Source organism: Limanda limanda, chromosome 13 (assembly GCF_963576545.1).
Source record: "Limanda limanda chromosome 13, fLimLim1.1, whole genome shotgun sequence".
NCBI classification, from domain to species: domain Eukaryota; kingdom Metazoa; phylum Chordata; class Actinopteri; order Pleuronectiformes; family Pleuronectidae; genus Limanda; species Limanda limanda.
Genome location: NC_083648.1, coordinates 10,989,716 through 11,006,247, shown reverse-complemented (window position 1 = coordinate 11,006,247; position 16,532 = coordinate 10,989,716). Strand labels below are relative to the sequence as shown.

At 43.1% G+C, this 16,532-nt stretch overlaps 1 protein-coding gene across 1 annotated transcript in view; it reads right to left on the bottom strand.

Annotated features, from left to right (window-relative positions):
* Positions 1-1,824: 1,824 nt before the first annotated feature.
* The window catches only part of cacna1eb (calcium channel, voltage-dependent, R type, alpha 1E subunit b), a 49,901-nt gene continuing 35,193 nt past the window's right edge, over positions 1,825-16,532 (bottom strand). Inside the window, exons 20-48 of the mRNA XM_061083995.1 lie at positions 15,132-15,902; positions 14,447-14,667; positions 14,097-14,211; positions 13,881-14,010; positions 12,394-12,453; positions 12,151-12,257; positions 11,620-11,631; positions 10,962-11,058; positions 10,715-10,875; positions 10,199-10,336; positions 9,661-9,862; positions 9,395-9,559; positions 8,704-8,814; positions 8,524-8,604; positions 8,144-8,263; positions 7,969-8,034; positions 7,494-7,585; positions 7,220-7,394; positions 6,999-7,126; positions 6,523-6,619; positions 6,262-6,367; positions 6,015-6,122; positions 5,827-5,927; positions 5,203-5,309; positions 5,024-5,123; positions 3,689-3,793; positions 3,170-3,305; positions 2,882-3,045; positions 1,825-2,349 (exon numbers count right to left, since the gene is read on the bottom strand). Coding sequence (XP_060939978.1) covers positions 1,825-2,349; positions 2,882-3,045; positions 3,170-3,305; positions 3,689-3,793; positions 5,024-5,123; positions 5,203-5,309; positions 5,827-5,927; positions 6,015-6,122; positions 6,262-6,367; positions 6,523-6,619; positions 6,999-7,126; positions 7,220-7,394; positions 7,494-7,585; positions 7,969-8,034; positions 8,144-8,263; positions 8,524-8,604; positions 8,704-8,814; positions 9,395-9,559; positions 9,661-9,862; positions 10,199-10,336; positions 10,715-10,875; positions 10,962-11,058; positions 11,620-11,631; positions 12,151-12,257; positions 12,394-12,453; positions 13,881-14,010; positions 14,097-14,211; positions 14,447-14,667; positions 15,132-15,902 — 4,501 coding nt within the window. The remainder of the gene's footprint in view (positions 2,350-2,881; positions 3,046-3,169; positions 3,306-3,688; positions 3,794-5,023; positions 5,124-5,202; positions 5,310-5,826; positions 5,928-6,014; positions 6,123-6,261; positions 6,368-6,522; positions 6,620-6,998; positions 7,127-7,219; positions 7,395-7,493; positions 7,586-7,968; positions 8,035-8,143; positions 8,264-8,523; positions 8,605-8,703; positions 8,815-9,394; positions 9,560-9,660; positions 9,863-10,198; positions 10,337-10,714; positions 10,876-10,961; positions 11,059-11,619; positions 11,632-12,150; positions 12,258-12,393; positions 12,454-13,880; positions 14,011-14,096; positions 14,212-14,446; positions 14,668-15,131; positions 15,903-16,532) is intronic.

Genomic DNA, 16,532 nt, shown 5'->3' with positions numbered 1-16,532 from the left:
CTTTGCTATATTTGTGAAATAAATGTATTTCATTAAATATCTTGTTTTTGATTACCACAAATCATTACTTTCCTTTTTCCTTTCCCACTTTTTGAACACTTTTACTCGCTGCGGAACACCTGCCATACATTTCACACAGCTGCTTTTGCACAACTGATGCACGTAAGTCTTATATTACAATCCATTACTAGTGAGAACAATATTAACAATACTAACTAGCTGTTGACAGATTCTTTTCTAGCTAGCTAACCATAGCCAGATCAACAAATAAAAATTGGAACAGAAAAGTATATACTTAATAGGCAATTCTTGGTCTTGATTCTGAGTCTGAATTCTCTGATGCTGATATCCTGCTCTCCAAAATGAATAAGGCTCCTTTGATGATATTGAATATGAAGAAATGTCATCAAAGGAACCATTCAGTGTATACAGTTATCAAATACCACCAATATCACTTTAATAATATAACTTTATAGAAATCGGGAAAAAAATGTATTCATTGGCAGTGGCAACTTGAGGACACCTTTATTTGTATATACAGCTATTGTACACATAAAAACCCACAAATTATTTGCATTCCAGGAATTTATGATACAAGTCTCCATGTTTTTGGTTAAGTGAGTTTCACAGAATTGGCCCTTTTCAGGCAAACAAGACAAATACACAAATCTTAAAATGAACTTTTTTTCAACGATTCCCTTACCTTTAAAGCTCATCAACTGATGCTGTTTAATATATTTTTTTCTCTAAATGTTACAAACAGCACAACTTCTCTGTACATTATTAGTAAGCAATAGAGTAATGTTGATTTGTGAAGCAAAATGTGTCATGGTGTGTCTACAGTGTTTCTACAGTCATCGTCCGGAATGGTTCATACAATATTCACAAGGAAGAAAAAAGGTAAAAATAGATGAGAGGTTGGATTTGAAATGATGTAAAATGACAGAAAATTAAATGTTAAATATAACTGTTTGAAATTTCATATTTTAAAGGTGCAGACTGGTAAAACAAAAGTAACAGGCTGTTTTGAAGGATGAGGAGGAAACTTTAAAGGTATTCAGTTTGGCGGAGGCATGATTTAACGATAACACTGGGAGTAATAACAAATAAGTATATTTTCTATGTTATTCTATGACTTTATTCATATCTCACAAATTATTATGTTCAATACCAAAAAAAGAAAAATGTCGGGGAGAATCAGGCAGTTTTACCCCCCTGCACATTCATTCACACTGTAAAAAAATCCAGCATTATTGAGTATTAGTATCCACATTGTCTGGTAAAGTATCCGATCGTCTCTGCGTGATGGCTTATCGTATTGATCTGGTCTACTAAATGGAAATGGTGGGATGATCACAAACTATTAACAAAACCAATTATTTATAAGAAAATGTAGTTACATATTCACACACCCCACAGACAAATACTGTTCAGAGCAACACTGAATCATTTAGAGACATCTTCAGAAATGAAAATACCTTATATTGACACAAGTGACAATTTGATCCATTTATTTTGTGTATTTTCTGCATCCCACGACTATTTGAGATGTGTTATTACTCTCTATCATCAAGTACAAGTCAGGAAGTAGACCTTATTTATTGTCAGTGTTCTGTGTGAATTGGCAACTACAGTTTCAGGAAGTATTGTTCTTCGTTGTTTTGGGTTCACATTTGACCAAACATCCAGAGGGCTCTATGCCTCAATGCACTGATGCAGAAAGAGTCACATTGACCTTCACTCTGTACACTGATGCACAGCATCCTCCTCCAGCACCTCCACTGGGACCCCCCCCCCCCCTCTCCCACGCTGTGCCTCCCGTCCCTAGCACCTGTCGTCCTCCTCTGTGTCACTGAGAGGATCACAGCCTGCAACCGAGGCCGTCTGCGCCAAGCGCTTCCGGAAGTGTCCGTTGGGGACCTGCCAGCCAGTCCGCAAACGCGGGCGGGCCGAGCTGATGGTGTTTGAGCGTCCCAGGCTGCAGGCCACAGCCGCCTCGAAGGTCAAGGTCTCCATGGGACCTGAGGGGTCAGGGCTGTGGTCCCCGTCTTGTGAGGCCAGGAAGGGCTCTGAGGGGTAGCGTCGAGGCGGGGACGGTTGTTGGCCGGAATCGGCCCGTCCTGCTCCTTCACCCCCCTTTTTGGCCTCCCTGGTGGGCTTGCCTCGCCTCGTGGTCTCTGGGCTGCCCTGTTCGTCCTCGTCTTCACCGACAGAGGCTTGTGTGCGACCCGCGAGCGGGGAGTAGGAGATGTGAGGGCGAGACCGGGTCGGGGTTTGCGATAATGGTCGTCGGCCACTGGGGGTGCTGGACTCTGAGGTGGAGGGCACTGGACTGTCTGAGCTGTTTCCCTGAGGATAAGAGGCACTTGGATCAACATATTCTACATATCTGGTATCAGTTTGAACCGGTTATCTTAAAGTGTCCAAGTAGAATGGTACGTCAGAATCCAATCAGATCCTCTGCTCTATATTTGTTACTCGTGGTGTAAGGACGATGTCTAAAATGTATTATTCTTGATCGTGGCCACAAGAATGTTTTTACAGAGTAACAGAATAATGACATCACAGTGTCAGAAAGTCAATGATTTACAGCCACAGTGACTTTTTGGCAAGATGCAGATCACTATAAGTGGATGATTCAGTCAAATGATTCAAAATTTTGAGTGTTTAAGGAAGGGGAAGGACCGCCAATGTGTTTTCAAATTTGCGAACATGGCGGCTCAGGAAGGAAGACATGTCAGCTTAATTTCCACATCCCAGGAAAAAGGGGCACGAGTGAAAAAGTAAATTGTAAATTTTTAAGTCAAGTGAGAGACACAGAGATGCTGTCTTTCCTGTCCAGGTCTGAATCCCTGGGCTGACCTGAGTGTTTCTGACCTACCTGTTTATCTTGGGCGTGTGCTCGCTCCACACTGGAGGAGCACGAGGGCCGCTGGCTCCTTTCCTCTGAGTTACAGCGAGACGTGTCCGGTGAGAGGAGGTGGCAGCGCTCCTTAGAGCGGCCACGCTCCCTGTCAGCCTGCTTCTTGTGATCTGACCGGGAGACTAGTGGACAGCACAAGACAACAGAATAAAAGAAGAGGTGAGTGTAAAGAATGTAGGTGGAACCACAGTGTGACTTAGGGTTAAACTGGGGACTGCTGTGGCGATGTCAGATGAGCAGACTAACCAGCAGCCTTGTAGCTTTTGTGACGAGGTCGATACAGTCGTTCGGGACTTTTCTCGTCCTGCCAGAGACCGTTGACCCGCTGATCGGCAATAGTGGACACTGAACGCTTCATAGACCCACCGGCAACCTCCGTCTCCTTGTATGTGAAAAAACACGTGCAAAAATACAAGCACAGCGTAGAACTCTCAAAACATTATACAGACTTATTTAAAAAATCCTGTTCAATTCAGAAACTGTGTTTGCAATTCATTTACATGCTTTACATGAGTCTTTCCTGTATTCTGGAGATGAAATGAAGAGGTGGGGGTCAAAAGCAAGGCATCAGCATTCAAGTATCACACCCCATTCTCACAATTCAGCCTAAATCAAACTCCGAATGCACCGAAGGACAAACCAAATCTCTGCTGATATAACTCTCTCGTGCACGTAAGGACAGAGGAACAGTGGCATGAGAGCCCATGCAGCCACTGCACTCCCCGAGGTCCAGCCCAGAGGCCGTGTCGTGGAAGATGTGTGTACCTGCAACTCTACAGCCAGCCGAGGCATGGAAGAGGCCCGCACACACAGGCCCCTCCCTACTGGAAGCTCCAGAGGGGCTTCAATCCCCCCACTGCACTCGCCCACCTAGGTGAGCACAGAAACAAGAGAGGAGGGCAAGGAGAGACAGAGCACCAGTCAGGCTCGTCCCCACCAGGACTGCCTCTGCATCCAAGGCAGGTGAGAGAGGGGGCAGCCAAGCCAGTTCAGTACTGAGGGCTCATCTATCATTGTCATCACCATGGCCATCCAATCAAAAGCCATTCCAGCCAAAAAAAACGGACAGATCAACGACTAGCAACAGAGATAACTTCACCTCCAGGAAGGAGAGAAACAGAGTGAGGTTGTGAACGAGGAGGAAGAGCGAGAAGAGACGATAAACAAAACAAAGAAAAGATGGTATCGACATCTCAGCTACATGTACTCATGCATATTCGGGTCTTCATCGCTACACAAACAGAGCCAGACAACAACCCTCCAGGGGTCAAATGCATTCCTCTGCACACCAACATGTGGGGATTTCAGAGCAACGTCCCATCATTCATCTAGCAGGCAAAGGGGACCAGTAAATAAAACCAGACACAGCAAAACATCAACAGTGTGACAGTCCGCCTCCACTAATCCGACCTCCCAGGGACTACAACGTAACCAAAGACAGGAGCACAGAGAGTCAGCGGTGCCGTGCTCTGCAAGGCACTGGAAGAAAAGTCACAGCAGTGTCAGAAAGGTTCACATTTTCTACGGTTAAATGTTTAAGTGGTTCCCAACGTGAGAGAAGAACAAATACGACACGATAATTTAATGTAATGGGCTATTACGATCCATACATTTTCCTCAAAAGAAAGAAAGAAGACAGGGTTTCTGTTTCCTTAAGATGTAAAACTCATAATTTAGTTTAACTGCTCACAACCATGGATAAATTACTGAAAAACAAAACGAGAGGTGCTAGTGAGCCCCTGTTTGAAATTATATTTCAAATTCTGTGGCTCCTAATTTGGATCTCAGACTTTGAATATTCAGAATCTGCTAATCAAACCCAAACCAACAGGAATTTTCCCATTCATATTACAGCTGAATAGCAGACTGAGGCTACAGGAAGGTGATTGAGATGCAGTAAATATGAGTGAAGCAATTTATATGAAAACAACAGAGTGGCTCTGCTTCAAAAACCACATAACATTTTATTGAATTCATTTTATCGATTTTATTCTATTACTCGTTGTTTTTAATGGATGTAAACGAAAATGTTTGGAGCCACTGCTCTAAGTCACGGTTATGGTATTAATGTTGTTTACTCATGTTCACCCTCTTCCTTACCAGAGGTTGCTGTTGACTTGCGTCAGTGTCGGAGCTTATCGGCCGCAAAAACAGATCCTGGGGGGAGATGGGGCTCAAGGCCAGGAAGCCTCCTCTGGTCCTGTAACAAGACGGAGCACAAGAATAAGCAAACGCACACAGAGCTACACACAGTGTTTTACACACATTCGCAGACTCACAGGGCAGAACCAGCGCTGTGGGCCATCATCGGCAGAGGCTGGGTGCTGGAGAGGATGTCCCCTGGCAGGGCAGCGGCATCCAGACACTTGAAAATCAAGCTACTCTTCTGAAATTAGAGACAGAAATACGAAAAGGTCACATACAGGTCAGCCCATTTCACACCAGTTTCATTTTCAAGTGAATTTGAGCAGTGCAAGAAATATCTGATAAAACAAACAGCAAAGATTTGATATGAATCTCAATTCAGGAACTTCTGGATATTTTCATTCCTCCCACCTCGATGTACGCTGTTCTGTGTGGTCACTATGGAGACCAGAGGAAAGGTTGTGCGTTTATATGTATGTCTCTTTCATTAATAACTAAATGTAGAAAACCTAAAATTACAAAACTGGCATGGCACAAGGTCGATTTCATACATGCTAATAGAATTTTATTCAAATAGAGCGTTTCCAGTCTTATCGACCACGGACCTTGTAAGAGCCACAGCCACCAGGCTACATCTGCCAAGGCCGGACCAAAATGTTGAAAAATGAATTGCAAACGTCCCTTAATCTTTACCCACACCGACACTTAATGGATTTAAAACATGAACTCCAGTGTCAGAAAGTGGATCTTGAGCTGACCTGAGCCTCCAGTTGCTGCCTGAGCTTCTTGGCTTTGTTCTGTTTGAAATAGTCCATGATCATCATCGAGGCGTAGATCTTCCCCACGGTCATGTCAGCATCTGTGATGGCAGACACACTCGAATTAACCGTCACCATTTGCCGCTCAACATTCACACTGACTTTTCCTTCTGTTGTTCCGCTCAGACCTTTGTTGATAGGTACCAGGAGGTCCAAGTTCTTCTGGGGAAGATACGGCCAAATGATGCTGATCTCTTTCTGCAGCTCAGAGTCATAGGCCACACGATCCTCGGAACCTTTCACATTCGCAATCAGGCAAATAGACGGATGTTATACTGATGCCGTGAAAGGGGAAAACAATATTCTGCAAATCATGAAAATAGTGAGGAGCTGCTGTCCGAAATGCGAGATTAAATCCATTACATGCCCCCTGACCTCGGGCGATCTTGACGTCTAAAGCCGTGCGGATGAGCGACATCAGGGTGGAGGTGAAGTGGACGGACATGTCCTCGTCCACGGGCATGTTCATCAACACCAACCGCTGATCGAGAAGACGAGAAGCAAATTCATTCAAAAGTTATATCTACTTTTAATCACATCAAGGTAAACTTTTACTACAGTTTATCGTGTATTTATATTACACAAAAAGGATTTTACTTGAGTTTTCAGTTTTTGAGATGATCACCCTGTCAGTACCTTGTATGCGATCTTAGCAGGACATTTTTTTCCCAGGCCCAGAGGTGGAGACATGTGTGTTAACATCTCGTACATGGCCGTGTAGTGGATACGACCACTTCGGAAGAAAAGAGAAGCAAGAGGTGGAGAGGTTAATGAAAGTAAGTACAAACATTATTCATATTACAGGTAGGTAACATTTCGTAGGTCGTATAATTCTTGTTTGGCATTTGTAACACGGTGTTTGAATATTCAATATTTCACTAAATGTTTTTATTTATTTTCCAAAAGACTATTTTATTATATTCTCGTCATCTTCTCATTGACTTTGAATGAAAACTAGCTTGTTCTAACCATGTTTACTCATTGCAATTTAATGTATTTCACACCCTTTGGCTGCCCTCTGCTGGATGAAGGTAGAACATTGATCATCTCTGTTTAAAACCAAATAAAACTGAACATGTAATAAAGCAGCAGTAAAATAAATCAAGTCTCACCACGCCAGACGATCATATTCCCCCCAGACGCGGACAAACTCGTCCAGGTGATGGGGGCCGAGGATCGAGGAGTCTCGAGTCAGGTACTCAAAGTTATCCATGATCACAGCCACGAACAGATTCAGCATCTAAAGAGGAAACATCGAAAAGGGGCTTGAGGAGGAAACCCCAGCAGAAATGGAACATGCAGAAATAACACTGGGTTTTGTTTGAGGACGGACCAGGAAGGAGCTGAAGAAGATGAAGGAGACAAAGTAGCAGTAAGCGAAGTCGGTCCCGCAGCCTCCCAAGTGGTCTGGAGACAAGGTGAGGGGAGACATGGAGGGGTCCGGTTCACACTCCCGACCCGACAGACAGGAGAGCATGATCTCCTGCCACGACTCTCCTGTCGCACTCCTGGTGGTTTATGGATTAAAAAGAATATGAGATCAAAATAATAGTCACAATGAAACTTAAATGTCCATCCGGCTGTAAACACATCTCTGATGAAACCACCTGAACAGGAGCATCAACGCGCTGAAGAACGTCTTGAAGTTGTTGTGCTGATTGATGTGACTCTCATCATTCAGCTTGATGTTACCAAACACCTGTAGACAACACACAATGATTAATCTTGCCTGTTTTATTGGATCCTCATTAGCTTCCACCGTAGCAATCGAAACAGTTTCTGTGGTCCACACATAAAAAATAATAACTTTCATACGTGTCATCACAGCAAGGTCAAGGGGCAGTGAACAAGGAATTACTTAAATGTGCCCTTTACTGAATCAGGAATAGTCAATGGATGTTGGACATATAATTGGCCCCTCAGTGTAAATTGTGGCCCCCCGATTTAGAAAAATCCCAGATTCACCCCTGAGCAAAGGTTAAAATGAAAAACAACCAACATATGAATATATAAGAGCCACATTAGTCTGTCATGTCATTTCTAATATTAAGGAGTTTCATATCAGCATTAGTGAAAGAATACCTGCATTCCAATTATGGCATATATGAAGAAAAGCATCGCAATGAGGAGACACACATACGGAAGAGCCTGCAGGCAGAAGAGACAGCAAAGAGAACTGGTTCAAAATCTGCGATCAAGACAAGAATATTTATTCTCTGACATTGCCTGAAATATTCATAATAATCATGTGTCCGACCTTGAACGATTGCACGAACGTCCACAGCAGAATACGGATGGTGTAACCTTGTCTCAGCAGCTTGATCAACCTGGCCGCTCGGAAAAGCTTCAGGAAGCTCATGTTGATTGTGTTCACCGACTGGGACGCACATGGTTGGAGAGAGGGTGACGCAAAGGAGAGAGAGAGAGAGAGTGGCAGACAGAGGGGAGAGACAGCATGTAAAACACAGATGGCGAAATTCATCACAACATGACTTTACTTGTGTCTGGAGGCCGGGATCATAACACTCGTGGAAACTGGAGGGAAGAATGCTGCATCCAGAACCCGCTATTTGAGTCTTCTCTCTATTTTAGCTTCACAACAGTGTGAAAACCACCGGCGTCTTGGCAGAATCTTACCTGTAAATCCACAATTATCTCAGTGATGCTGCCAAGAACAGTGATGAAATCAAAAATATTCCAAGTATCTCGAAAGTAGTTCTGCAGGAAAAGACGAAACACATACAGGTTCCTCATTAGTTCATCCAGATGAGACCTAAATTGATAATTTATCAATTATCAATGTGTCATAATACTCACCACTAAACCAAATGCCAGGATCTTGAGCATACACTCCATGGAGAAGAGGACAGTGAACGCTGTGTTCAGGTGTTTCAGGACCATATCATACGCTGCCGGGGCTGAGTGATACTGAAGAGAAACAAAAATAAACAATCTGATATTTAATAACACATTAAAAACCGTTACATTTAGCTGGATTTGATAACTTCACCTACACACAACACTTTTAAAAACAATCACATAGGATTTATACTTTTAAGCCCATAAACAATACATTTAGCACATTGAACATTACTTCTGATTTGATTCTAATATTCATTTATAGAAGTTTATTGAATTTGTATTGTTCACAAAGCTGTTTGGTTTCAGTTGATTTCATTCTGATGTGAAAATATCAACTTTCATTGCCTTGTACGTATTTTTGTCAAAGTTCAGTTATAAAATTACCAACAGAGCATCATAAATATCAGTAATATATCAAATATTGGTAATAATTCATTATGTTACAATAACAAAGTAATTTGTGTTTCTGAGGTATATGTATACGTATAATATAGTTCTACTCGAATTACCTCAAACAGAAGAAAATAAATATGAACAAAAAGTAGATTGTCATTGACGGTGGTGATTCATCAGTGTTAGGGCTATAAAATGAAAATATGTTAAACACAAGGTTGCTCCTCTGCTGATCAGCCAATCGGTTGTTCACCTTCATCATGAGGACCACGGTGTTGAGGGCGATCATGACGAGCACCGTGTACTCAAACGAGGGCGAAGCCACGAAGTGCCACAGCCGGTACTGGAAGGTTTGTCTGTTCTGGGGCATGTAGCGGGTCATTGGCTTGGCGCCGATGGCAAAGTCGATGCAGGCCCTCTGAAGGGGAGAAATGTAACACAACAGACACACAGAGGATGATCCTTGATCCATGTGTGTGTTTGTGTTTGTGTGTGTGCATGAGTGTCACTGCTTCCCACCTCGTTCTTCTCCAGACTGCACTCCTGGATCATCTTGTCACCCTGCTCCTGGAAGGTGATGATGATCAGAGCCACGAAGATGTTGACAAAGAAAAACGGGAAGACTACGAAGTAAACCACGTAGAACACTGACATCTCCATTCGATTCCCACGACTCGGGCCCATGTTCTCCTCTGTCACGTCAGTCGAGTGCTGCAGGACCCTACAGATGGAGAGAAAACTCTTACTACAGATTCAGTCTGCATATCTTTAACAAAACACTCCTAAAGGCAGTATAACAAAAATTCAAACACAGGTTTTGTCAGGCCATTATGATCTTGACCTTTGACCTTCAACCACTCAAATCTAATCATTTAATTTGTGAGTATAATTGAGCATTTGTGGCATATTTGAAAGAATTCTCAAAAGGTGTTATTAAGGTAAAGTGTTCATGAGGCTAAACAAGGTTTTAAGATTCAGAGACCTTTGACCTCATAGGTCACTGTGGCACTGTGGCCCCCAAAACATAATGCGCCTGCTCGGTGGCTTTTACACTTACTGAGGCCATCCCTCCCCAGTGGAGACGGTGAACAGTGTGAGCAGGGCCCAGCAGACGTTGTCGTAGTGGAACTCGTGTCTCCTCCACTCTCTCCTCTTCAGCTCCTTCTTGTCTCTGCTGTAGTCAATGTAGAAGCCTCTGCAGGGAACAGAGCAGCCCAGCGGCAGTTAATCACTGATGAAAGTGGCAGTTTTAATGAAGAGTATTATTTTACCTCCTCCCTACCTCCGCCAAACAGGTCATATTTTCAACCCTGTCCTTTTGTTTGTAGGTTGGATGCTGTGTGTTTGTGAATGGTTTATCAGGGGTGGATGCAGGAGTTTTGGTTTTACTTTCTTAAACAATTTTCTCATAGAATAATTCATGGATCGTGACAAAAATCTGGAATTTCTTGGAAACTGATATCTATGAGTTTGCGCAATTTGGTGCAGCTTGATTGAATTGTGAATTGTTGGACCTTGGCGGAGGTATAGGATCTAGTTAAGGTCATTTTGCGGTTGGGATGTAGCCACTCACTGGCATTCCTTCTCTGAATTCATGGAGCTGTCGGTGCAGTAGAAGAACTTCCCCTTAAAGAGCTGCACGGCAATGACGGCAAAAATGAACATGAAGAGCTGATACACGATGAGGATGTTGAAGACGTTTTTCAGGGACGTGACGACACAGTCAAACACAGCCTGTGGAGAAGAAAACCAAATCTGTCAGAGGTCGGGGAAATAACAAACAACAGACAGGAGAGTGTTTGCAGACGCTGACATCTTACCTTGAGTTTAGGAAGTCTCTTGATGGTTTTAAGAGGCCGCAGGACTCTCAGTACTCGGAGAGACTTTATTGTCTTGATGTCTCTGCCTTTGTTGTTCCTGTTAAACATGGAAACACAGCACTCAGGAAAAGAGCTGTGCAGTTCAGCAAACGCACAAATGCAACGTAGTGAAGACACATTTAAAAACAACGGTGGAAAAGACAAAAACACAGTAAAAGCATAAACGTCAACACGAGTGCATGTAAAAATAAAAACACACAATGACACACAGAACGGCACTTTGAGTTTGTTTGTACGGAGGCCAGCAGGCGTCAAGATTAAAAACATTTTCATACTTCCAGTAATTTGACTGCGTACATTATAAATAGTGTAAGTTAATGATGAAATTGTTTAAGTGAAAAGCCTAATGAATTCTATCAAGTTCATAACAAAAGTAATATAATTTGGTGTATTAATTATGTAATTTGATGCCATAAATAATTGAATATAAAGAAGAAATTACGTTTTAGTTTTTTACACATTTTTCCCCCTGATACCTGTCGGACTCTGTTGTAGAAAACACAACTAAAAACACATTAAATACAAAAAAATTAAAATAAAAGGAATACGTCACAAGCGAGTGTGAGAAGTTTACATTGAGTGTGACTAAAATGTTTACCCCATCACATTCCTGGAAGCCCCAACAGTCACACAATCCCCAGGAACAACAGAGAAAAGGAAATTGAGGCATAAAGAGAAAGACACGGTGAACAAAGCTCAGAGGATCACAGCTATATTCACAACAGAGAAATTCACATGTCAAACAACAAAGAGAACAAAAGGATTGGTTAGTAATCTGTAACGCTCACGCTGGGAAAGACAACAGAAAGAAATATATATATATATCGTGGCGACTGTTAACATCAGTCATGACACACTCCCTCAAATTACACAGAAATCCACGTTTTCCTTTTGTTTCAGTCGGAGTTAGACGCCGTACAGGAGCTTGCAAGCCTCCACATTTGCAGCTTTTGAGCTGCCCAACTTTGACAATGAAGCAGACTGCTTTCTTTTTCTTTTTTTTTGTTGAAGTGGCAAAAAGTGCCTTTGAGGGAAGGTTGTTTATAACAATGCTGTACGCTCGGGAAAATGATTTGCCGCAGTGAGTCAGTCATTAGTCATCGACAGGCAGCACCATATAGTGACTCACGTCAGAGCAAAGGCAATCAGAGCCCCCACCACCACGATGAAGTCCAGGATGTTCCACATGTCTCGGAAATAGGAGCCGTCGTGTAGGATGAGGCCCTGGTCTATCATCTGGAGGACGCACACGCCCACACGCACACCAAACGTGAACACGTTAAACACACAAACACACCAGGAGTCGAGAGAAAACGAAGGTATATTCTTTATAAGTGTCACTGGCAGAGGGAAGCTGGTTTCCGTCACCAACCTTGATGATCATTTCAAAGGTGAACACTCCAGTGAAGACGTAGTCAAAGTAACGGAGGACCTGGATATAAACAGAAAAAAATACAAATTGAAAAAGTGCCAATAAAAACAGTCATTTTGTTTATTCCTTAGAAAATCATTAAGACCTTTCAGGAGCTGTTTAATCTCCACCCAAAACTTTCAATTCATTACCAAGGAAATGTTTGTTTGTTTGTTTGTGAACAAGATCAGAGTAAAACTACTTGACGGATATCCACGAAACTTGATGGAAGAATGTGGTATTAGCAAACCCATTTGCAGACCAGGGTCATGAGGTGGATCGAAGATGATTTATTTTGTCTTTAATATTGCAATGTTTCAAAATTTTCCTTGATTTCTCAAAGAATAATTCATGGATCCTAATTTTTTCATTTTTCCCCACATTTAAGGGACTGATATTTATGAGAGTTTGAAATTGGTGCAGCTTGATTGAATTTGATGGGTCTTGGTGGAGGTATACACTCTACTGAGTGACACTCTAGTTCCTGGCTGTTCTCAATATTCTTGTGTATACTGTCTTTTGTTAGTTTACCAATGCTAACAGTAACGCTTACACATTACATACTCAAAATCTGCTCAAACACATTGATAATGTTCAAGCTCCAGAGGACAAAACTCAAAACACCTCGGTCCCATCGAGTCAGAGCCATTAGCCCTGCAGGTGCTGAATGAGTGGGTTTATTGTAGGTCAAACTATAACCATCATTACTGGACTGAATACGTTTATAGAAATGTGAAAAGAGGCGGCAGTATATTCTGAATGTGCTTAACTCAGCACTCACAGGTATGTGTTCGGTGCTGTTAAGAGGTGCTCCAGAGAATTAGATTTTAGAACACTTCAATTACATCATGAGAATCACGAGTGACAGACTGGGAAAAGAGAAATCGAAAGAAAAAGAAAAGATCCGGCTTTAGAATACTTTGAAAAACTAGAACCTTAATTGATCGCATCGTCTTTCAGACTAGGTTTTAAACGCAGCAATCAAATTTGTAACACAGGCTTTTATCTAAAGGTCTATTAGGATGATAACGAATAAGAAATAACTCAAATTATAGGGCAATACAAAGTAGACTTTACCAGTGTTTCCTGCCTACTTACTATGCATGTTTAATTGGTTACTCTTGGCACTTTCCTTGTGACAGAGTTGTGAAAAACAAACTGCACAGTTATATTTACCAGACAAAACTGGCGATTCTCACCTTGTATGTGCGTGAAAACCAAATGTGTCTCCACACTTTGTTGCTCACACAATTTGGGAATGTTTTAAGTTATTTTTGAGTGTGACTGAAACGGTCGATTCCTTGAGGATAAACGTCTGTTAAAGTAAATTACACATGACAATTCAGCCTCACTTCTCCAATGACCAGGTGAGCTGAAGTGGGAAAATATGGATTTGAACTCTGACACTTTGGTACAGCTGTTTGTGGAGAGACGTTTTAAGATCCCACCTTATTCCTGTCCGAGCTGGCGCACACGGGGTCCTCAGCGGCCAGTGCGATGCTGCTGGCCACGATCACAAGGAGGATGCTCATCTCGAAGTAACGCAGATTGACCACATAATGGCAGATCCTCCTGATACTTTGGATCAGAGCATGGGTGAGCAGAAACAAAAGTAAGACAGAGCAGAAACAAAAGATGTGACAATCAGTGATTTGGTGGCTCACGGGTTGGAGGCCTTGAAGATGATCATGCTGTCTGGGGCGATGGGTTTGGGAGGAGTTGGAGGCTCCTCCTCCTCCGTCTCCTCGGACTGGTACGCCTCCAGCTCTTTATTGTTCACTGGAACGCAGGCAGGAGTGGGAAAGGATGAGATAAAACAGGGTGGGAGCTCTACATAAACCGCTATGACAGAGAATAATGTGAGTCACCAGTACAATGGATTCATCAAAAAATCAGGAGATAAGTGCAAATGTGGCACTCAGATGTCAGAGACACCTACACATGGTGATACAGATGCTAAATCCCCCTTCATGCTGCACAGTGATGAGTGGGACTGCAGCGGAAACAGCGCTACCTGTCATGGGTGCGAGCTCCAGCAGCGGCTGTGCAGACATCTCGATGGCCACGCTCCCCTCCAGGTGGGACCTGTCACGTTTGATGGGGGCCGGGCAGTTCTCCGCCTCCATGGCGCTCACAGTGTACTCTGTGGCCTCCAACGCCGACTCCACACGGCCTTCCCCATGCTCGGACCAGGAACAGTCAAGCTCACATTGAGGAGGATCAGGGATGTCAGATCTGAAATGGGAAAGAAAATAACATCCCTGAAGTTAAATCAATCTAACATGAACATTTCCTATAGAACGTACGGAACAACCGATCAGCTGCACTGTGTTGAGCTCCAGTATATTTATAAAATGCTCTTTTTGTTGTATGATTATAGAGAAAAATCATTTTAATCTGAAATGTCAATGGATGGATAAATCTAACTGTCTATGTGTTGTTATTATTGTGGGAATGTGGATTTTGTCTCCAGCCTTCTCCACTGGACACACGTTAAGAAGGAATCTTTTCACAGCCAGTTTGCAGCACATGTGTGGAGGACTTGTGACTAACACTTTGAGATAGAAAAAGTGTTTAAACAAAAACAGAGACTACAAGGTGCAAATGTCCTCTCTGGATATATCAAGTAAAATTTTCAGATCAAGTGGATTAAGTCATATAGTATTTAATAGCAGATCAAATGAGACTTCATGTCTTACCTTCTGCAGTCATCTCCAACATCTGCATATGGGTTGACGATGCAGGTTCCACCATCCTCTTGGACCGACCCTCCCTCCGCCTCTGTTTTCTCCCTCTCCTCTCTTTCTTCCTTCTCCTCCCTCTCGTCCAGTATCTTCCTCTCCTGGCTGAGCGAGCGTCTCACCTGTGGCACCTCATGGGGCGTCTGAGTGCAGTCCAGACTCTTGGCCTCACTGCGAGCCTCACGGTGCCGGTGGCGTCTGTGCCGGGCCCCTTCCTCCGGCCCCTGACTGGGCCTGAGCTTGCGGGCCATCCTGTGCCTGCCTCCGCCTGTGGTGCGGTGGTTGGCCCCGGCTGTTTTCTCCTCACTCAGGCTCACCAGAGGCTCAGCCCCTGGAAGCTCAGGGATGGGGATGGAGACGGACATCGGAGGCTCGGGGATGGGCATCCCAACTGACCTGGGAGACTCTGGCAGCTCACCCGGACTGGTCTGCAGGGAGAGGGTGGGGACATTTTGGCCGTTGGTGGGAGTTTCACTGGTGTCCTCTGTAGGGGCGGCACACAGCTCCTCCCTGCTCGCCATCTGGCGGCGTTTGCGTAGCTGGTTGGCTCTCTGCTCCCACACTGACATGTTAACCTTTCTCCTCCTCTCTCGGCGATTGGGGAATGCTTTGACGCTAGTGAGAGGCTGCTCGTCGGGGGCCCCCGGCACACCCTCAGCCTCGTCTGGAAAGGTTGGACGACCTCGGTGGATTGCACGTTTCCTGTATAGGTAGGGTCTTCTTCTACCACTAAGGAGCACAATATACTTCGAATCACCATGAGGCAACAAGAGACTCACAGTGTTTTGCTGACAAGAAACATCAAGACTATTGAAAATCTAGCAAACCAGTTACATACTGTATATATATATATATATATATTTTTAAATCAAACAAAAACAACAGCTGCAAGAAAAGGAGAAGTCTTTTCTGTGAATTTATATTGTTACGTGATTAGAAACACAAAAAATTCCCATGGACAAAATTAGGAAAATACTTCAAGCTGAAAAGTACAAATACATCCAAAAACTGAAAGAAATACCTGAGGGGTAAAGACAGATACAGAGGAAATGAACAAAACCCACAAGAACAAAAAAAGGAAAAGTGCAGGGTTAAAGTAGAAACATAGTGTGAGAAGATCTAGAAAAAAATTCTACTAATCGAGTAGGAAAACTCAAGAGAGAAAATCTACGTGACAAGGATTCATTCAATTATACTTACTGGTATTCAGACTCTTTTGTTGTCCATGTAATCAATGAGTGATTATTTGAAAACAAGACATTAGTGTTTTACAACATACACAGAACATTAGTTGTGACACAGAACAAAATTATGGTTTGAACGGGTCTGAAATCAGTCGTTTAGGTTCAAATGTTAATG